Source organism: Psammomys obesus, unplaced genomic scaffold, assembly GCF_907164565.1.
Source record: "Psammomys obesus unplaced genomic scaffold, mPsaObe1.curated_primary_1811, whole genome shotgun sequence".
Classification (NCBI taxonomy): Eukaryota; Metazoa; Chordata; class Mammalia; order Rodentia; family Muridae; genus Psammomys; species Psammomys obesus.
This window is the reverse complement of record NW_026585797.1, coordinates 16817957-16841785: the sequence shown is the minus strand read 5'-3', so window position 1 is coordinate 16841785 and position 23829 is coordinate 16817957. Positions and strand designations below refer to the sequence as shown.

Genomic DNA, 23829 nt, shown 5'->3' with positions numbered 1-23829 from the left:
GAAAGAAAGAAAGAAAGAAAGAAAGAAAGAAAGAAAGAAAGAAAGAAAGAAAGAAACCTATTGTCTGAACATTAGTCGTGGCAGACAAGGCATATAGTACCAGCTTGATAATCGTTATTATTATTTTTCATGGCTGGGGAATAAACCCAGGGCCTTATCAATGTTAGGTTTTATCACTAAATCTGGGTTCCCTGTCTCTAGTTGGGTACTCTTTGACTACATTTATCCTAAAATAAGAAATTTTTCATGTTAATTGTTTTCTTTTATTCTCTCTTTCTCTGTCTGTCTTTCTGTCTTTCTCTGCTGGCCTTGGATGCACAGAGATTCTCCTATCTCTGCTTCCCAAGTGCTGGGAATAAAGGTATGTACCACCACTGACAGGCAATTGTTTTCTTCACTTTAACAACATGATGATCTTCTCTTGTTCGATTTTTGCTGTAGAATATTTTGATACTTCTTTAAAATGATCAAATTTAATTTTGCTTTTGTAAAAAGCAATTTTAACTAATAACTAAATCTTTTTAAAAAAGATATGCAATTACAACTCTGTAAAACACAAAATAAAAGTGAAAATACTATTAAATGATAACCTCAAACAAAACACAGAAAAACCGTAAGTTGACTAACACTAAAGCAGTAATGCCAGCTGTTTCCTGTTCTCCTAATGTTTTGAATAGAGAATTCAAAAAGGGACACTATAAAATGTGCCAATTCCATAGAGACAGTAGAAAACGATAAACAATGAAAAAATCAAGATTCAGAATAAATTTGAATCCTTCCTCTGACTTTGGAGCTAATATCAAGTGCAAAACAATTAAAGCTAGGTAGATAAAAAGACAAACTGATGAAATTCAGTCAGAGTGAACAGATGACCCTGCACTCAGGTGGAGCAGCGCAGTGAACGGCTGAGGTCGCTGTGTGCCACACACTTCCTCAGCACTCATGTCCTGTACGTTTCACCAGCTACACCAAGAAGACACCTCAGTAAAAGGCTAATATTGAAGGAGTTCAGTTTCTTTTGATTTTCAGTGCTGATGTGTGATGTTTTGAAGTACTGCTTTTTAGAGTTTTTTGATCTGCCCTTGCTTTATGGTTTTGGTTGGCCTGTCTCTCAACTTCCGCCAATATGACTAAGTATCCCCTTTTATTGTGTTAAGAAAATGATGGTTTGAAAGAAAGCAAACAATTACTAGATGTCTACAAATAGGCACAGTGTGGTCTGAGCAGCTGTCACTCTCCATGCCCTCAGGGGCTGAGGCACACAGATGGACTCTTGTGCCAGTGAACCCAGACCCCTTGCTAGGCAGCATGGAGGTCCTAACAGCAATGGCGATGTTCTGCATTTGTTGAACTCAGCTGTCTCACGTATAATGTCTGTGATGAATTGTGATTAGCCCTGTGAACAGGAACGAAGACTGAGATGAGGAGCATCCAAAGTACGACAAGAGTTTTACTTTATTTTTCTGTTGTAATGTGTCTTAGAGCAGTAAAAGCAAGCAAAACATATTTAGAAGAGCTTTCGATCAAACAGGAGACTCTCAGATCAGTTTCTTCAAACTTTTCCATGGCTTAAATTAGAAAACTACAATTGTTCTGCTATTAGGCAAATGGATTTTTCTTTCTACTCCAAACATATTAATATCAATGAAATACTGTTACATAACTGCCAAAATTTTATTTTTACACCTAAAGACGATGAAATAAGGATAAAATTGCTTCACACTGTGTATGGATTTAACTCATGGTACCGTCTTTGATAACATTATTTACTCACTAAGTCAGTAGCTATGTAACTGTTGTTTTGTTTCCAGCTTCTTCCTCTAACAGGCTTTCTGCACTTCTTCTGGTTTACCTCACGCCTGGTGTGACTTCCCAGGCTCACTCTCTTGAGCTCTGCTTCTACCCTTACGAAGCTCTCTGCCTCCATGTGGCAGCACAGAAGCTTCCTGAACCTTCAGCCCTGTGTGGTTTCCTAGATGCTACACTGTTCCTTGCCTCCTCTCTCTCTCCTCTCCCCTGGTCACATTATGAGGATCTTCTTCCACTCTTTGAATGCACGCCACGTAAAGAACAACAGCTCCTTCACTTTAGCTCCATTCCGTCTTTTCACAAGCAGCTACCTGTCTCTCCCCATGCCTCCCTCAGACCATGTCACCTCAAGTGTGAGCTGTTCTAGCTCCACAGCTCACCACCCACCCAAATCCAGCTGTCTGTTTTCATTTCACAAGCTGCTTGAACTGTGTTCCCCTCACAGAAGTATTCTCCCAGAGACTTCTCCCCATATTCAAATGCTTTGTCACTCTTGTCTGTTAACCTAATGGCCAACAGTTGTTAGACTCACCTCCAAAGTGCCTTCTCCTGGTCTTCCCATCGTATCTACTCTCCTCCAGCCAAGCCGGCCACGAGCCTATAAACTGCGTGCTTGCTCCTGTACTCTTTGGCCACACTGCTACTTTGCTCTAGAATATCCTATTACTTTTAAAATTCTCTCTCTATTAAGGTGCTGGTTAGCACATACTTACGCTAACCAGCATTTCCAAGTGACTCCAGGCCTGGGAATTCTTAGAGCATTCAGGCCTATTCTGTATTTCTATGTTTGTGTGCACACTAGCAGGGAGACATGAAATCCCTTCCACAATTGCTCTGAGCCCGGCCATCTTACACTGATTCAGCGGTGTACAGCCCACCTTTCTTACAAACGCAAGAACTCATCCAAGACACGCTTCCTACTTTACAAAGACATGGAGTAAATGTTTGCTGGATTTTTGGGATTTCTATAGTACCTGCCATCTTATTTTCACATGTACAATGTATATCTGTTGATACATTAGAATTAAGTTCATAACACTGTTACTTTACAGTGATCCACTGATAGAAAAATTTTAGAATAAGTTTGATAGATTTAAAACATTTAGTAAAGCAAAGAGAGAATTAAGAGGGAGAAATCTGGGGCTGGAGAGATGGCTCAGAGGTTAAGAGCACTGGTTGCTCTTCCCAGAGGTCCTGAGTTCAGTTCCTGGCAACCACATGGTGGCTAACAACCATCTATAATGATATCTGGTGCCTACTTCTGGCATGCAGGTGTATATGCAGACAGACATTATATTAATAATAAATAGATATTTTTAAAAAAGAGGGAGAAATCTACATAAAACCATAAATGTCAGTGAAGTGACAATGGAAAAAATTAACACAGGCTTTATAATTTACAGTGTTCAGAAGAGATAAAAATGTGAAGATATGCTCGGATGTGGCCCATGGTAGCTCAGTATCCAAGTGTGTTCCCTAGTAAGGGACTATTTCTGACATGAACTCAATGGCTGGCTCTTTGATCCTCCTCCCCCCAACCCCACCGAGGGAGGAGCAGCGTTGCTGGGCCACCGAGGAGGACATTGCAGCCAGTCCTGAAGAGACCTGATAAGCTAGGGTCAGATGGAAGGGGAGGAGGTCCTCCCCTATCAGTGGACTTGGAAAGGGGCAGGGAAGAGATGAAGGAGATAGGGTGGGACTGGGAGGGAATGAGGATACAAAGTTAATAAACTTTAACTAATATTAAAAAATAAAAATTTAATTAAAAAGTGAAGATAATAAAAGTGTTTATTATGGACAGCAATATACGGTTCTAAAAGAGATCACATTTTGCATTTGTATTTAAGTTTCAACAGAAATTTTAGTAGAACTGCTTTGGATTGCTACTTCATCGATAAATGGAAACAACACCTTTTACAGCAAGTTATAAAAGCGCACAGTTTACATGTTCCCTCTCCACCCTGCAATTACCTACAGGAAGAAATCTGCCACAGGTTCTATTTTATGAGCTTTACAAGGGCATATTCACCTCAGTTTACATACTAGGAATTCCTGGAAAATGCTGTACATCAGAGGAGATGAAGTGTGCCCTTTGAGTCAAGAAATTTCACTTAAATCTATACTTTTATCTATAAATGATATTACAAATGATACATTAAGCGTGAAACAGTCCTATTTTACATAAGTATACGTGTAAAGAACATTCCACAAAATATAGAAATGCAATGTGCAGGGATCTTGTGGACATAAATGGCCAACCAATGATAACAGTGTAGCAATTGTGACTCAAAACGCTGCAGAAAAGAGGTTACCATAAAATCCCAAGGAGACACAATAAAATTTAGTTTGTATGACTCAATCAGTAGATTTACAAACAGACTTAGTGTTGAGGTCAAACAACACCACGGACATCTCAAATAGTTCAAAAGTAACAGAGTAAGGTTTTGTTTATAAAACATTTAGGTTTACTATCAATAAGTTATGACACAAATTTATCAATTAAGTTGATACAGAATGAATAGAAGAACAACAATTGAGCTAACACTTAAATTTCAAGTCAAACTAGGATAATTTAAATTCCACCGGTGAAAGGGCTACTTTGATAAATATTAAGTACTTCAGAATGGGTATAAACCTAATGAGACACACTGTGTGCTGTCTGAAGCTGTTATGGCAGATGTGTGAATATAAACTTCCTAAAAATATAAGCTGTAATTCTATAAACTACCTCAAGTCCATTTGTTAATAGAAAATGTGTTATCAGTAGCTGAATGTTCTCAGTAACAGAATGACTGAGCAAATTAAAAGCAATGCATATTAGTAATTGTTACAGATTTTAAAAGCAGAACTTTGCAACAATTCACATCATTAATCAGAATAGGCCAGGTGAATATTATTTGGATTTTGCATTATCATTTTATTGAGGAGATTAAGAAACAAATCTCAAATCACTAAGAAGTGTGTGCATATTTGGCATGGCTTCCATGTTTGAATGTCTTCTGCAAGCATAATGGTCTGCCACAGTACTTGAAATGACACTCTAAGCATATGACATACTAAAAGGCAGATATGTTTTAACTGTGTTCCTGAGGAACATTTCCTTACACTAGGTGTTGCTTCTTTTTGATTTGCAAATAAACCCTCATTTAAAGCAAATAAAGAACTCAGGCATTGGCTGACTTAACTATTAACTAACTCGTACACCTGCCTTTCCAACAATGACCTCTTAATCTGAGGCTAATAATCCATCCTTACTCGCCACAGGTGACCAGCAGGTGCAGAGACTAGTTTCTAAAGGGCATAATCTAATTATTTTCATATAATCTACTAATGTGATCAACTTGTGCCTTATTTGCTTTTCACTGCAGTGTTCAATAAATATTGCTCATCAAAAAAGTCAACCAAAAGAAAGTTACAGTTTTAGCCATCAAGTCAGAACTAGGATGTCAGGTACAAATAAAATAAAATCTATAATGTACATGTGCACCTAACAGGTTAGCCATATAAAAGGATATTAGACTAATGTCCAATAACTTGCCTACAACAGAAGTGATCAATTTCTATCACATTTTAAAAAGCAAAAAGGTTATATTCTGACTATGCAAAGACAACTGAGGAACAGTTTTAGATATGTGTACATGAGTAATTCATCTCTTTTTTATTTCTTTGTTTCTTGGGAAAAAAATACTTGAAAATGTCCTCTTAGATATGAACAAATGCAAGAACTCGGCAGGTGCAGGGCTGGGAGTGTAGCTCAGTGGTGGAGCACTTTCCTAACGTGTGAGGACACAGAATCAGTCCTCAGGTCTAAAACAAGGCAAACACCAGCTCAGCATGAAAATGGAAAGAGAGGCTGGAGTCACTTTGAAGGAAGCCATCCATCCATTCAGGCCCGGCTTTCACTTTCTGTTAAAGGGTGTGTGAAAAAAGGGTACTATCTATAACAAACAAACACCCCCGTCCCCAAAATCAAAGTTCATGTAACACATGGAAAATGAAAAAGTAAATAAGTAAGTTGAAAAGAGAGCCAAGTTATGCAGAAGAAAGAGACAGAGGTAGTTTTGTTTTCAGGGCTAATCTATATTTACTTATTTGACACAACATTATAGTGATTTAAGAAGCAAAAATCTCCCCTACGACCATGTGTTTGACTGACAACTACTCCGAATTTCATCTGGGACTATGAGGAAACACATCATCGCTAGAGCAAAGGCTCGAGAGATCTGTTACTCACTTGCCTCACTGCTAAATACTACAACTAGCATGCAGCACTCTGCAAGGCCCTGGGCATGTGCTGGGGTGCCGGTGGCGAGAAGTGACAAGAGGAAGGAACTCTGTGCACTGAGGTGTCCAGACAAGGCCGAGAGGTCACGCAGGGCCCAGCATCTGCCATTCTCAAGTCTTGGGCGATTCCTTTTTATTTTATATTTGTACAAAAGAGTGGTTTGATGCATGGGCTCACTTCTGGCCAGAAGAACACAAATCTCATGCATGGGCTCACTTCTGGCCAGAAGAACACAAATATCTCATCTTGATAATTTTTAAACACTTATTACTTTCTATTTTCCATAAACATGCTAGATTCTTAAACAATCTGAATGACCACAAGGGTATGCAAAACATCCTTCAGTTTGTAGCAAAGAAGCATCAGAGTAGCTAGTCCTATCTCAGAAAAATCTACAGAAACAAAGCTGGGCATTTGGGAAGTTTATGTATATACCAGGCATATGAAACCATATTGACTGTACTGGGTAAAAATGGCACGAATACTGAGGAGTTAGCAGTTTGTGATCCAACCGGGGGAGAAGACTCCAGACACCAACACCTGAGCAGTAGCTACGAGACTCAGATTTAATTCAGTGCTTCTGTGTCGCTAGCACAGTACCACAAACATTAGTGCCATCACTGCCCTTGATTCTGTGTGCATTAGGCACTACTATTCCATCACGTGATAACACGCATTGATCTACACTCGTTTGAGACTCTTTACAATCAGAAAACTGCCACGGTGCACTTTTCAGCATTCAAGAATCTATAAATGCAACAGAAATGTGAATACAGGAGCCACAGGAATGCCTGTAAGGTTAAATAAATCTCAGAAGAATGTAAATAACCTAAGGACTGAGAACTTTACTCAAATACATTAACATAACAAATTTCCTCAATTAATGATCTAATTTTAATAAAGAATGAAACCTGGAGAATGCTGTGGCTACTTCCGCAGTGCACATAAAGGAAAGTGGATCGCTCTACAGTTGAGTACTTTTGATGGTTGCATGGTGACTAACAGCTCATCTGTACCATTCCTTACCTGACGAGACACATTAAACTAATCAAGTAAAAACTGGTCACTTTTCTAGGAGAAAACTATTAATCACTAGGAAATATCCAAATGCAGATCAATATTGTCTTTATTTAAAATTATGAGATTGTTTCATTTTTTTGCAATTTGTCCTTTTTTTATTATTATCATTTAGTCAATTTGTGTCCTGGCTGTGGCCTCCTCCCTCATCTGCTCCTAACCCCATCCTCCCTCCTTCTTCTCCCCCTATGCTCCTCCCCTAGTCCACTGATAGAGGAGGTACTTCTCCCCTTCTATCTGACCCTAACCTATCAGGACTCAGCAGGACTGGCTGCATTGTTTTCCTCTGTGGACTGGCAAGGCTGCACCTTCCAGGGAGTAGTGATCAGAGAGAAGGCCATTGAGTTCATGCCAGAGAAAGTCCTTGCTCCCCTTACTAGAGACCCCACTTGGAGACTGAGTCTATGGGCTACTTCTGAGCCTCAGTTTTAGGTCCTCTCCATGCACTGTCTTTGGTTGGGGTATCATTCTCTTCAGGGACCCCAGGACTCAGTTTTTACGGCTCTGATGATCTCTTGTTGGAGCTTCTGCCCCCTCCAGGTCTTTCTAGCTCATCCCTATTTCAAAAGATCATCCTAAGTGAGGTATCCCAGAAGCAGAAAGACACACACAGTATATACTCACTCATAAGTGGATATTATATATATAATATAGGATAAACATACTAAAATCTGTACACCTAAAAAAACTAATCAAGAAGGAGGTCTCTGGCTAAGATGCTCAATCCCCATTCATAAAGGCAAAGAGGATGGACATCAGAAGAAAGACTCTACCTAGCAGTGTATCAAAGCAGATACTAAGACTCATAACCAAAACGTTGGCAGAATGCAGGGAATCATATGAAAGAAGGGGGAGTTAGTATGACGTGGAAAGGATAGGAGCTCCACAAGAACCAAATATATCTGGGCACAGGGTCTTTTCTAAGACTGATACTCCACCAAGGACCATGTATGGATATAATCTAGAACCTCTGCTCAGACGAAGCCCGTGGTAGCTTAGTAACCGATTGGTTTCCCATAGTAAGGGGAACAGGGACTATTTCTGACAGGAACTTAATGGTAGGCTCTTTGATCTCCCCACCCCGCAAGGGAGGAGCAGTCCTGCTAGGCCACAGAGGAGGACTTTGCAGCCAGTCCTGAAAATACCTGATAAAACAAGGGCCAGATGAAAGGGGAGGAGGTACTCCCCAATCAGTGGACTTGGAAAGGGGCAGGGAGGAGATGCGGGAGGGAGGGTTTTGGAGGGAATGAGGGAGCAGGGATACAGTTGGGATACAGAGTTAATAAAATGTAACTAATAATAGGAAAAAAAAGAAAAAAAAGACAACAACAACAACAAAAAAAAAAAAAAAAAGAAGAGGGAGAGAACAGGGAATAGGACAGGAGCCTACCATAGAGGGCCTCTGAAAGACTCTACCCTGCGGGGTATCAGAGCAGATGCTGAGACTTATAGCCAAACTTTGGGTGGAGTGCAGGGAATCTTATGAAAAAAGGGGGAGACAGTAAGACCTGAAGAGGACAGGAGCTCCACAAGGACAGCAATAGATCCAAAAAGTCTGGGCACAGGGGTCTTTTCTGAGACTGATACTCTAACCAAGGACCATTCATAAAGATAACCTAGAACCCCTGCACAGATGTAGCCCATGACAGTTCAGTGTCCAAGTGGGTTCCCTAGTAAGTGGTACAGGAGCTGTCTCTGACATGAACTGATTGGCCTGCTCTTTGATCACCTATCAAAGGGGGGAGGGGAGCAGCCTTACCAGGCCAAAGAGGAAGACAATGCAGCTACTCCTGATGAGACTAGGATCAGAAGGAAGGAGAGGAGGATCTCTCTTATCAGTGGATTTGGGGAGGGACATGGGTGTAGAAGAGGAGGGAGGATGGGATTAGGAAGGGAGGGGGGAGGGAGCTACAGGGGGGATACAAAGTGAATAAACTGTAATTAATAAAAAGAAAAAGAAAAAAGAAAAAAGACTCTGCCCCCAAACTGCCTGAAGTTTGGCTATGCATCTCAGCATCTGCTTTGATACCCTGCTGGGTAGAGTCTTTCAGAGGTCTTCTGTGGTAGGCTCCTATCCTGTTCCCTGTCTTCTCCTGCTTCCAGTGTCTATTGCATTTGTCCTGAAGAAGGACTGAGCATCTTACCCAGGGTCCTCCTTCTTGCTTAGCTTCTTTAGGTGCACAGATTTTGATATATTTATCCTACCTTATAGGGCTAGTATTCACTTATAAGTAAGTATATACCATGAGTGTCTTTCTGTTTCTGAGATACCTCACTCAGGATGATCTTTTCTAGTTCCCACCATTTGCCTGAAAATTTCCTGATTTCCTTGTTTTTCATTGCTGAGTAGTATTCCATTGTGTAAATGTACCACAATTTCTGTGTCCATTCCTCAGCTGAGGGGCATCTGGGTTGTTTCCAGATTCTGGCTATTATTAATAGAGCTGCTACTAACATAGATGAACAAATGTCCTTGTTGTGTACTTGAACATCGTTTGGATATATGCCTAGGAGTGGTAGAGCTGGATCTTGAAGTAGCACTATTCCTAATTGTCTGAGAAAGAGCCAGATTGATTTCCAAAGTGGTTGTACAAGTTTACACTCCCACCATCAATGGAGGAGGGCTCCCTTTTCTCCACATCCTCTCTAGCATGTGTTTTCACTTGAATTTTTGATCTTAGCCATTCTGATGGGTGTAAGGTGAAATCTCAGGGTCGTTTTGATTTGCATTTCCCTGATGGGTAAGGATGTTGAGCATTTCTTTAAGTGTTTCTCTGCCACTTGATATTTCTATACTGAAAATTCTCTTTAGCTTTGCACCCCATTTTTTAATTGGATTACTTGGTTTGCTGGTGTTTAACTTCTTACAACAGGAAATGGTGAGATAGGTAAAAAGCTTAGAAGATTTATTATGTTGAAGGGAGTAGATGTATTATAGATTACAATGTCTTATAAAGTTTCAATTGGAAACTACTTACTGAGGTTCATTTCATACAAGCATGTTCAGAGACTAAAAGGAAATACTATTTTATGTATGTTACTATAGTAAATAGCACAATTAAGTGCCTTTGTCCAGTACTGACAAGGCAAAAATTTACTTCATAATAATTCAGTACAATGACCTTTAAGAGAAATGATGCATTAGGAATGATGCATTTCTCATCAATGTTAACAATTCAGAGAGAGAAAACATGCCTTACCATTGGTGGTGCATCGACTTGATGGATGCAAGGCCTTCTTTCTATGCCTGTAAATGCTGTGGAGAGGAAAGAACCACATTTAGTTATTATGCCCATTTTATTTTGAAGAAATTTATGTCCGCACGACATGCCTCATAGAGTTTGCAAAAAAGAAGCCTTCCTCAGGTGGCAGCATCCTTCCAAACTGTCACAAACTCTTTGGTCAGGAACAGTTGGTGAGTTCAGGGAAGATACCCAATTTAAGGACAGCTAAGCCAGTTTTCCCATTCAAGTGGTGTCTAGCAATAGTTCAGATGTATTCATACCCTGTTTTCAGCACAAAAGTTCTACCATTATCTGTTCCCAGCTGCGGTTCCTCCAGGGAAGGTTTATTTCTGAGTTGAGGCCATCAGATTTATAATGCAACACCATAAAAGCTGTGAAAGAATCACTGCTTCCTTATTTTCTCAAAGGAATAAATAAATCCATTAGAATTTCTCTTTGATGTATCCTACTGTGATATATTCTATTATTTATTCAATCATCATCAAATATCATAAAAAAGTTCTGATTTTTCTCTCTTTACAATGGTAACAATGAGGGCTAATGTTGAGAAATATCCTTTTATCGGATGCGGATTTATCCTTTTGTTCCTCGTGTTCTTTACTGCACTTCTTTGTGATAAGTTTTCTGTGCAGCATATAACCTCCACATCTGATTTATAAGACACTAGTTCAAAGTCGGCTTGAGCTTAAGTGAACACAGGTGTGGGTCTCATTTACTTTCTAATGTCTGTTCACCAGCAAACATGTTGAGTATGAATATTTTAACAGCTAACTAGAATGGTTTTGTTCAAACAACACCAAGGGTGTCACACAGACCTTGGAGCTGAGAACTAGCGTCTACTATTAGCAATTAGAGAAATTCCCAGTTTAAGCAAAAGGCTTCATTCCTCTCTTTTGTAAGTACTTATCTAATCCTTCTTAAAGTAAAGAGGATGAGGTGAGATTAAAACTATAGCTTTATATCACTTTGAAATACCTTTAAAATAAAGAATAATATATCTGAGAATACAGCTTTGCTTCATTTAAAGTTATTATTATTATGTTTTAAAGAGCTGGGTATGGTGACGTGTGCCACTAACCCCAGCACTGAGGAAGCTGAGCGTGTCTATCACAGTGCTCTGCAGATAGGAGAATTAAGAATTTGGTGCATCCCCAACTACCCAGTAAATCCCAGACACAAAACAAGCCTTCAGGCAACACAAAAACGACAGCTCCCTCACTGTCAGTTCCCACTGTTTGCCCATAGCATATGAAGTACTACCTAGCCTTGGTCCAACCAACTAATACTTCCTGAGTGGTTCTGAGGGATAAAAGATGAAACAGTGCAATAAAACAGAACTCTTCTGTACTGAAAAAAAGTAGAGTAAACGAAGGTTTTTTTTTTTTTTCTTACACGTAAAGTCTTTAAGGTAACTCCAAGAAGATATTCATTCACAGACTAATATTACCTTTGAGGGAGAAAAGACAAAAGTTGCAAATTACTTAAACACTTTGGTTCTTGTCAATTTGTGTAAGGTCTAGTCTCTCATGTCTTCTAACTTTCCTAGCTGCAACTAATGAGAAAGGTTTGGTATGGCTCATTTGCCTTCAAATGAAAGTGATCTTGTTTATTGAGAAATATAATGTAATTTAAAATGAAAACAAACAAACAAACAAAATATTCCCCTCATTTACATCATTAGAGTTTACATAAGGATTACAGTAAGAAAAAAGAAACCTCTAGATTTCAGTTTTCAATTTCAAGAGTAGAATGTGTTAGAAGTTACATTCTTTAGTGTGCTCATGCATGTGTGTGTATGTGGTATGTGCGTGTGTGGCAGACCAGTGTGTGTGTGAGTGTGTGTATGTATGTATGTATGTATGTATGTATGTATGTATGTATGTATGTATGTTTGTATGTAGTATGTGTGTAGAAGGCCAGTGTGTGTGTCTGTCTGTGTGTGTGTAGTGTGTAAAAGGCCAGAGGTTGACACTGGGTGTCTTCCTCCACGGAGTGCTACCTTCTATAGACTAGGGTCTTTCACTCAAGCCCAGAGCCCACAGATACGAAGGAATGACTGAGCTAGCTAGCCATCTTGCTCTGCGATCTCCTTTCTCCACTACCTGGGTTCTGGGATCACTGGTAGGATGCCGTGTCCATCTGGCATAAGCTTGGTGCTGGAGATCTAAACTATAGTCCTTGGGGCTTGCCTGGCAAATACTCTAACCACTGGGCAATCTCCTCAGACCCCATAAGAGAAATTTTAGAAATGATTACCTAATCTTAGTTTTACATTTCAACTGCACAAAGAAATAACAGCTTGGAAACATGGTAGTGCATGTTTGTTGAAGGCTGAAGTTAAAAACATATACAAAGGAACAATCACAGAGGAAACGTGAGACAGATTCCTCTGCTACATACATCTTACTCTGAAAGTCTATCACACAACAACTGAAAACACATACGTGGTTGGTTTACTGTGCTCGTTAATCTCACAGGTCAATTTGAGAGAGTCGATGGTATCCAGATACTAACTCAACACTATGACAGGTATTTCTTTGAAGACATTTTACTGGATGGTAGCAATATTTAAATCAGAAGAACCCAAATAAGGTAAATCACTGTCCACTGTGTAAGTGGACCTCATCTCATCATTTGACACCCTAAAAAAAAAAAACATTGACTTTTCCTGAAGGAAAGAAATTATGCCAACAGATTTCCACCAGACTACACGGAAGGCACAGTACGTAGAGAATAAATGAATTGTGCTTTGGGTACTTGCTGTGGTGGTCTCAATGGAAATGGCCCTCACAGGCTCAGAGAGAGGGGGTTGGTGGAGTAGGTGTGTGGAGGAAGTGTGTCACTGGGGTGGGCTTTGAGGTTTCAGAAGCCCCAGGATAGGCCCAATGTCTCTTTCTTCCTGCTCCCTGTGGATCCAGGGGTAGACTCTGCTTCTCCAGCGCCATGTCTGCCTGCACACCGCCACGCTTCCCACCATGACGATAATGGAGTAAACCCCTGGACTGTAAGCCAGACCCCATTAATGGTTTCCTTTATTACAGTTGATCATGTATCTCCACACAGCAATAAAACCCTAACTAAGACGCTTGTCTAGGAAAAGTTAATAAAAGTCATTATATTCCAGTAGAATACAGTTTTAGAAGGCAGGGGGCTTTTGTTAAGTCTAATAAGAAGTTGTATGTTCTAAAACTGCAAGTGCTTCTGTTATGTACAAGGCAGTGTGAAGAAGCAGTGTGCTGAACACCAGGCCCAGCCTCACTTCTGGCAGGTCAGTGCTGACCCTCTGAGCTCAGCAACCAGCCCATCATGTCGTATGGACCGGGGTTTACCTATGTTTATTTTTTCTAGTTTCTCTTTTTTTCCTCCCCATCAAGATTTTTCTCAGTATTCTTTCATGATCCACGTGTCTAATGATGAGGAAAGAAAGCTCAATTTCAACTGATATCTTATTAAATTCACATATTTTTTTGAGCAGAACTGACAACACAGTATTACACTGGTACAAAACATGGGATGTCTTAACATTTCCTCAAGATAACTGTGCATTTCAGAAATATATTAATGCTTTCTTCATCCTGTTTTGTACATTTCTTGCATTGTCACATATTTCACCTTTGACATTGCTAATGGTAAATGGGATGTTCTCTTTCATCATCTAATTTTTGAATATGTAAAAGATATTGGTTTTATATACTGAATTTTATATCATGCTCTCTGAATTTCTATTCTGTTACTATATTAGTTTTAGCACTGATTTGGGGGTGTCTGGTTTAAAGTTATATTATCTAAAGTTTCACCTCTTTTCAAAAAACCAAATAACCAAATAAAACAAAATAAAACCTATAAAAGATACTTAAGGATGAAGAAAGCCTCTTCAACTAAAACAACTCATCACTTACTTGATTTGGCATATAGAAATGTTTAAAATACTTTTAAAAAGAGCCAAGTGCATATCAGCATATGAAAATGAAGAGGTTGTTTTTTGGTTTGTGGTGTTGGACAGCTAGATGGACATTTTGGAAAAAATTGATCTGTATCTCACAATTTATACCAGTATACTATATTCAAAATGCATCAAATAATTAAAATGAAGGTAAACACAGGTAAACTGTGCTTCAAATTAGATATGAGGAAATCTTTCATAAACAATTTTTTTCTAATTTCAAAGTTAAATGGAGCATGAAGAAAATATTTATAACCTCTGTCTTTGATAAATGACAAGTTGATGTTAGGAAAAACCAAAGTCTACAACTAAGAAGGTGATGTAAGTTGAAGGGCAGTTTCACTGTAAAGTCACTGTAAGAACTTTCCCTTCTAGGTATGGTTACTGAGTGGGGGGGGTCTGGGGTTATGACTCACTGGCAGTGTATGTGCACTGAGCCCCAGGATGGACCTTCTGAATTCCTTATCCATTTAGAGCCTCAAAACTTGAAAGCACGAAAGAAAAGCACAACATGAACATTGGACATTACAAGCAAGGAAGCATTCAAAGGCCAACTGGTTCATCCCACAGGACATAAGAACAGGCACAAGACACTCCCTAATCCTATTTGCACAGATCCTGAAGTCTTAGCTGCAGCAGTATGACAATGAAAGACATAAATGGGATACAAATAGGAAAGAGGAGTCTTAAGTATCTTTATTTGCAGATGATCTGATTCCATATGTAAAAAAACCCTAAAGATGTTACCAGAAAATTTCTATAACTGATAAACACTTTTAATAATCTATCAGAATAAAAAAATTAGTAATGTTTATATATACAAGTGATAAGCATAACAAGAAAGAAATTACAGAAACAATGATATCCACAATAACCTCAAAAACCAAACCAAACCAAACCAAACAAAAACCGTGGACTCAATCTAACCAAAGTGAAATATTTGTCTAGTGAAAATTTTAAGACACTGAAGAAAGAAGTAGAAGATACCAGAAGATGGAAAGACCTTTCATGGTTATGGATTGAAAATGGCCATCCTACCAAAAGCAATCTATAGATTCAGTGCAATCCTCATCAACATTCCAATGCACTCCTGAACATAAATTGAAAAAAAATTTTTATATGAGACTACAAATGACACTATATCTGACTCTGACAGAGGAGAAAGTAGAAAATATTTAGAGAACTTTTAATTCAGAAACTTGGCTACTCTGGCAAGGGACCACATCCAAAGATCTTCTAGATCTATGTGATCTGCTGGAATATAGAAACGCTCTGAATTACAGTATGATTTGGTGGGAATACAGACATGCCCTTAGGACACACCTTTAATCCCAAAGAATGAAGGTAAGGTTATTTTATAGAAGGAAGCAGCCATGTTTGAAAGTGGTGTCTCATTGAGGGATAGACAAAGGGATGAATCATAAAAAGATTTGACAGAGGATAGGATATACCTAACTCTCATAAGAACAGAAAAGGAAAGAGGCTACTCAAGAGCAGTACAGATGGAAAGAGAAGGGAGTTTTTACCAAGAGTTTCTCACTGGGACAGTTTTACAGATAAGTTGCTAGTCACAGGTGAAAACAGAATTAGCCAGAGAATAAAAAATAAGCCAGAAGATTAAAACATATTGCCAGAATTAGGTTGAGGTAAGGCAGAACAGTTCAATCAGAAGTCAAGAAAAGCCAGTTTGAATCAGTCAGCTTGGAGAGTTTAGGCCAGAATAGCTGAGTTGAATCAGTCAGCAAGAGTTCAGAAAGAGCTAAAAAGGTTTGGGAACAGCTCTCATCTCATGCTCTCATCTGAGGAAATAAAAATAACATTTACAGAAATATGCTTGAGCTCACTGGCATAAGAAAGAGTTTTCTGACCAGTATCTTGACAGCTCAGGCGTTATAACCAACAATTTTAATAAATAAGACCTCATGAAACTAAAATTTCTATGTTGCAAAGATACCATCACTGAAGTAGAGAGGCAAATTACAGAACTGGAAACAATCTTTACCAGCAACACATAGGGTTATTATTTAGAATATATAATGAACTGAAAAAATTAAAATGGGCACAGAACTAAACAGAATTTTCAAAATATGAAATATAAGCCACTGAAAAATACTTAAAATTGTTCAACATCCTTAGGTGTCAGAAAATTGCAAATTAAAACTTCTTTGAGTTTTTATCTCACCCTAGTCAGAACGGCTAAGGGAGGAGGAAGAGGAGGAGAAAGAAGGGGGGACAACTAAAGAGATGGCAAGTGGTGGCATGGATGTTGCAGAAAGAGAACATTTACTTGTTGCTGGTGGGAGTGAGAACTGGTGCATTCATGACAGAAATCAGTGTGGTGGTTTATCAAAAAGGTCGATCTACTATACGATCCAGTTATGCCCAATCCTTTGGGACACACTGACATATTCCATATCCTATTCTAGAGACACCTGCTTATACATGTTCCTTGCTGCTTTACTCACAACAGCCAGGAAACTTAATCAGCTTAACCGTATGGTATATTTATACAATGGAATGCCATTCAGCTATTAAGAAAAATGAAATTATGACATTTTCAAGTAGATGGAGCTTGAAGCAATCAACCTGAGAGTTGTGCCACAGACAGACAAACATCACATTTTCCTTCATCTTTGGATATTAGTTTTGAAACTTCAGATATGTGTGTGTAGATTGGAATATCCATAGAGGCCAGAACATTACCAAGGGGCCACGAGGGAGGGACTTTCAAGGAGAAGGAGATAGAACACGCATTGTAAAATGCTGAAGGAGATTAATGGAACAGGAAAGTTATACTGGAGTTTAGAATTACAGTATAGGGGAGAGAAGGGGGGCTGGAAAGGGGCTTTTAAGAACAAAGACTTTTTTTTAAACACCATTTGTGTGCTTGATGGTAAGTCTCTATGTGTGTGCTGGGAATAGAACCTGGGTTTTTCAGAAGAACAAGTGCCTTTAACCACTGAGTCAACTCTATAGCCCAACACTTCAAAAAACACATGTGGAAACCCACTACTGTAGAAGCTGACACACACACACACACACAGAGAGAGAGAGAGAGAGAGAGAGAGAGAGAGAGAGAGAGAGAGCAAATAAGAAGCCCAGGGCCAGAACCAGTTACCTCTTTTAGAATTTTTCAACAAGGTCCTACAGACCCCACAGACATTACAGATTACTGCATTGCTCTTGGTTTCTCTCCCAAACCTTATGGGAAGACACAATTGCTGAAGGCACCACATATTTGTCACAGAACGTGGCAAAATAAAGCTGGTACTGACCTGGAAGCCTCCTTCTAACCAACCAGTTTTCATAATGCTGAATGGTGCTAAGCAAGCTACCAGAGGAGAAAAGTAACCATCAGCCAGACCCAGCTGTGAAGCCTAAGAGTGACAAGAATGACCAGCCTGGCAAGACATTCCCACTGGTACAACCATGGCACAAACATCAAGGGGGTTACTGTCCATTCTCTGATAGGATTTAAGTTTCTCTTCACAAGAATAAACCCATAACTAGCACCATTATCTAACTAAGAACCTATGGCTAGACAGGCCCTAGGCCCTAGGGAAGAACCTAGGTCTATTATGCTGTTAAATGGACATAGTATTAGACTAACTTCTAGTGACTTATCATTCCACTCATAGATCAAAGCATTGCTGCATCATTAGAGAAGCTCGTATTTACAGCTGGTGACTGTGGCAATTTAAATGAGAATGTCCCTCATAAACTAATTTGATTGAATACTTGGTCCCCAGTTAGTAGACCTGCTTGGGAAGGATTAGAAGGTAATGGCCTTGTTGGAGGAGATGCTTCATCAAGGGCAAGATTTGAGGCTTCAAAAGTCCATGCCATCACCAGGGTCTGTCTCTCTGTTTCTGTCTTGCGTGTGAGCTCTTAGTTATTGCTCCAGGGCCATGTCTGCCTGCTGCCATGATCCCCACCATGGGAGTCACAGACTCTACATATGCTCAGCCCTAAAAGGAACAAAACACACACACGGGTGTACACACACACACACTTACTCCAAGGTGCAACGATCATTGTAAAAGAGAGGGGAGAAAAAGCCTAAAAGCCAGAGGTGGTGGATGACTCCAGGATATTAATTCCGCACCCACTGAGGCAGCTTCACATACAAAGTCAAAAGAAACAAGTTGTGTTTCACTGAGGAACACAAGCCGAGAAAGCAGGAGGGAATGGTTACTTCGGAAAAGCAGGTTTTTGTATTCCCTCTCACTAGGACAATTAATGGAGGAAAATCATCAATGCATGCTGAAACTACTAAGCAGGCCTGTTGGGAAGAGGGCATTCACATGACCTATAGAACGTGCAGTCACTGGAATAAGGAACTTTTATTTCCACAATGGAGACATCTGAGGTCCACCTCCACAGTCCAGGAGTAAACTCAGCAACAGCAGTGGGGACACCCTGACGACACGTGACACCTGATAAGATGTGCAAAAGTGATTATCACGCATAGTACCGCCACAAGTTCTCCCTGAATGAAACCGCAACGAAACAGATAATCTAAAACACTGACATTTTAAAAGACAATTAGCCCAGGCAGTTTTTTTCCCCCTAGGTTCACTGAAGCTGACACTAATATAGTTGATACTAGAATAATATAACCGTCAATGCAAACATGAACCTTGAATGGATGATGGAGGGACAATGATCACTTATGGCATTTTTGGGCATAAGTAGGGATATCTAAATGTGAGCATTTGTTAGATGTTTTACATAACCACTATTACTTTTCCTGCATGACAATGGTATTGTTGTTACACAGTAAAGTCCTTAGTTTCATCACATGTATGGTGAAGTTTCCAGAAAGAAGAGCACGTATCATAAACTTACAGAACTATTTTAGTTTTTGTCTCAACATTGTATTTATCAGCCACATGTCTATAGTGACATATAGGTCAAATACGTATGAATGAATAGTTGTTTTGATATATATTTATATTCACAATGTTGACTGCCTTGCTCAAAGGTAGTATTTGGGGCTGGCGATGTGGTTCAGGGGTTAAAAATCCCTGCCTGCTCTTCCAGATAACGTGGGATCAATTTCCAGAAGCAGGGACACCTGCACTCTCTGTAGCCCTACTGCCATGGGATCTGATGCCCGAGACACACACAAGCAGGCAAAACACTCATCCACGTAGAACACAAAGCAAAATAAAGAGTTATTAATATGGAAAAGTAGTAAATTTACCAAATCAGACAGTGAATTATTTATAATCCTACCATCAGCTTTCATTCCTGGAGTGTTGGCTCAGGGTTGAGAACAACACTGGCTGCCGCTGCAGAGGACCCGGATTTAATTTTCAGCACCCACATGATGGCTCACAACTTTTTGTAACTCCCACTTCAGGAGATCCAACACCCTCTTCTGGTCTCTGAAGGCACATGTGGTACAGACACATTCAGGCAAAACATTCATGCAAAATAAAAACAAATAAACAGATTTGAGGAATAAAATATTCCTATTTCAATAAATTGACCGATGACCTGATTTTGGAGACATGGCTTGTGCTAGAAGACTGACAGGAATTTCGGAGATTTGTGAACTCAGGTGTTTGGTCTACTCACAGCTTTGGGAAGAGCTCCCAGTCTATGCCACTCTTACATGGTATGTTCTATTTTCTCTCAAACACTAATAAAAATTAAATTCACACCAGAGATGGTGTTATACACTTATAATTCCAGCACTCAGAAGGTTGAGGGAGAAGGATTGCGGAGACTGAGAATAGCCTGTTTCTTTCACTCTCACTCTCTCTCACAGGCATGCATGTGCGTGCACACACCCACCCACAGTACATTCCTGCCTTGGCTCTTGCTTGGAGACACTACTTTCTGGATACCATTTACCGTTTTTCTTCTGTAACACTCTGATCAAGTGTCAGCTTTTCCTATGGTGTGTTCCTCGGCTAATCTATTTAAACTGCAGCTGCTGAGCCGGTGAGAGCTTATGGGTAAAGGCACTTGCTGCACACACCTGCTCACTTGGAAGCCATGGAAAGATGTCCTCTGACCTCCACACAGGCACCACCTCTTCAAAACACACACACAGACACATGTACCCATACAGTTAAAAATAAGATCAATGAACAGCAGCCACCCTTAGACTGCATGTGGTTCCAGCCCTCCTGCCATGGTTGGGAGCTCAAATTCGCCCCTAAGCACCATGTCTGGAAAGCCTGAGCAATGGTTTAGAAGGAGGGTCCAGTGGAAACAAATTAGGTTATTAGTACTGTGTGCTGCAAGGTGGTAACAGGTCCAAGGTCACCCTCCTTCCTGGCTACCATCAGGCGAGCAGCTGTGCTCTCTCGTCCACGATCTGCCATGTTCTTCTGCTTGCTTTACCACAGGCCCAAAAGCCATTGAAGCCAACGGTCACAGCTTCTGAAAACTAAATCAAAACAAACCTTTCCTCTTTGTTCATTGATAATCTCAAGTACTTTGTCATTTTAATGAACAGCTGACTAATACATCCTCTCTACATTACTTGTCCATACTTATTGCATGTCTGTCTGTCTGTCTATCTATCTATCTATCTATCTATCTATCTATCTATCTATCTATCTATCTATCTACCTATTTTCATTAGTTGACTAAGATACGCAGATCATTTATCTACGCAGGATCAGCTGGAACATGCATGAAAGATCATGATTTGCTTTTTAAATTTAGACATTAAATGGATCTGGTGCCACAGACAAAGGTACTACTGGGTCCTTATTTAATACATGATTGTGATTTTAGATCCTGAATGTAAAGGAACAAAATACTTTTATAATTAAAACCAAACAACTAAAAACAAGATCAAAGCTTAAGCTTAAAAAAAGTCAATGAAGAAAAGTTTATTAGGTAGATGAGAGACTGACAATGTTGGAAGGTGGGAATCTAATTACATTATTTACAAATAAGGATAATGATATCGTTTAATCTCTAAACAGAAATTATAAATTAAAATCTTAAGCAAATCAGGATTTAGAAACGTCTTATACCTTGAAATAAAGAGAGGTCAGTTTAATAAAACTATTTATTTTCACCATAAAGTTAAGTGACACCCGGCTGGGAATCAGATCTGTGTCTCACTCAGCCATCACAGAAGTGTTGGCAGCATGCAGAGTGAGCGACCTCCACCACGGATCTCCTGTCAGGAAGCAGGAAACTATACAGAAGAGGTGGCAGAAAGACTGTAAGAGGCAGCAGTGATGGAGAAGTTCAAGGAAATGGTGTTTTCCAGATGCGACAGGTCCGATGCACACATGACCTCACGGACATGGTGGCAGCACCCACAGGTACAGGCCACATGGGGGCCGTGCGGAAATGGGAGGTGGACACAACCCTCATCCCTAACGCAGAAACTTCTCAACTGATAGCTGCTGCTAAGGAAAAATGACTTCTCTCCCATGGAGCCTCACTGAGTATATGAAGCACATTCAGGGGCACCGCCCATGCCCAGCAGTAGAAGTGTGTGTGCGTGCGTGCGTGTGTACATATGTCTCATATTTTTTTCCTTTCTTTTCTCGCTATTGGTCACTTTGTAAACCAGCTGTAGTCCCCTCCCTCATTCCCTCCCAATCCTACCCTCCCTCACTTCTCCCCCTATGCTCCTCTCCAAGTTCACTGACAGGGGAGGTCCTCCTCCTCTCCCATCTGACCCTAGCTTATCAGGTCTTATCAGGAGTGGCTGTATTGTCTTCCTCTGTGGCCTGGTAAGGCTGCTTCCCCCTCGGGGGCAGGGAGTGTGTGTGATCAAAGAGCCAGTCACTGAGTTCATGTCAGAGGCAGTCCTTGTTCCCCTTACTAGGATACCCACTCAGATACTGGGCTTCCATGGGCTATATCTGTGCAGGGGTTCTAAGTAACCTCCATGCATAGTCCTTGGTTGGAGTTATCAGTCTCAGAAAAGACCTCTGAGCCCAGATTTCTTGGTTTTGTTGCTCTCCTTTGGAGCTCCTGTCCTCTCCAGGTCTTTCTATCTCCCCCTTTTTTCCTAAGATTCCCTGCACTCTGCCCAAAGTTTGGCTATGAGTCTCAGCATCTGCTTTGATACCCTGCTGGGTAGTCTTTCAGAGGCCCTCTGTGGAAGGCTCCTGTCCTGTTTCCTATTTTCTTCCTCTTCCTATGGCCGTCCCATTTGCCTTTCTGAATGAGGATTGATAAATTTCCTTGGGTCCTCCTTCTTGCTTAGCTTCTTTAGGTGAAGAGATTTTAGTATGATTATCCTATATTATATGTCTAATATCCACTTATAAGTAAGTATATACCATGTGTGTCTTTCTGCTTCTGGGATGCCTCACTTAAGACGATCTTTTCTAGTTCCCACCATTTGCCTGCAAATTTCATGATTTCTTTGTTTTTAATTGCTGAGTAGTATTACACTGTGTAAATGTACCACAATTTCTGTATCCATTCCTCAACTGAGGGGCACCTGGGTTGTTTCCAGGTTCTGGTTATTACAAATAAAGCTGCTATGAACATGGTTGAGCAAATGTCCTTGTTGTGTACTTGAGTATATTTTGGATATATGCCTAGAAGTGATATAGCTGGATCTTGAGGAAGCATTATTCCTAATTGTCTGAGAAAGTGCCAGATTGATTTCCAAAGTGGTTGTACAAGTTTACATTCCCACTATCAATGGAGGAGGGTTCCCCTTTCTCCACAGCCTCTCCAGCATGTATCATCATTTGAGGTTTTGATCTTAGTCATTCTGATGGGTGTAAGGTTGGAATCTCAGGGTCATTTTGATTTGCATTTTCCTGATGGGTAAGGATGTTGAGCATTTCTTTAAGTGTTTCTCTGCCATTTGATATTACTCTACTGAGAATTCTCTTTAGCTTTGCACCCCATTTTTTTAATTGGATTACTTGTTTTGTTGCTTTTTAACCTCTTTAGTTCTTTATATATTCTGGATATCAGCCCTCTGTCAGATATAGGGTTGGTGAAGAATCTTTCCCTATCTGTAGGCTGTCGTTTTGTTTTGATGACAGTGTCTTTTGCTTTACAGAAGCTTTTCAGTTTCCTGAGGTCCCATTCATTGATTGTTGATCTTAGAGCCTATGCTGTTGGTGTTCTGTTCAGGAAATTGTCTCCAGTGCCAATGAGTTCAAGGCACCATTAGTTTTTAAGCTGTTTTACTTTCAACTCTTTAAATATTTATTTCAAAATACTGACAAAAAGACTAAGATGACATCAAACTTCATAATGTTATCACCAAAGGCAAGGGAAAGAAAATAAGGTACCCCCTAAGAGAAATGAGCTCAGTGATTATTGATTAGTAAAACAAATAAGGAACCTGATCACTTCTCATTTTTCTCACATTCAACAGTCGTGATCATGGAGAACTCAGTCTCGTTTACAAAAAAAGAAGCATGCGCATGAGCACAGCTACCTATCTCACACCTATCTGTTTGGTCCATGAATTCCCAGTATTTGCTCACTCTCAGAAGGCTACAGTATTGTTAGCA

At 39.9% G+C, this 23829-nt stretch overlaps 1 protein-coding gene across 4 annotated transcripts in view; it reads right to left on the bottom strand.

Annotated features, from left to right (window-relative positions):
* The window catches only part of Ahi1 (Abelson helper integration site 1), a 149702-nt gene that overhangs the window by 44512 nt on the left and 81361 nt on the right, over positions 1–23829 (bottom strand). For all 4 annotated transcript variants that reach the window (XM_055599407.1, XM_055599408.1, XM_055599409.1 and 1 more), the window contains exon 19: positions 10372–10427. In XM_055599407.1, coding sequence (XP_055455382.1) covers positions 10372–10427 — 56 coding nt within the window. The remainder of the gene's footprint in view (positions 1–10371; positions 10428–23829) is intronic.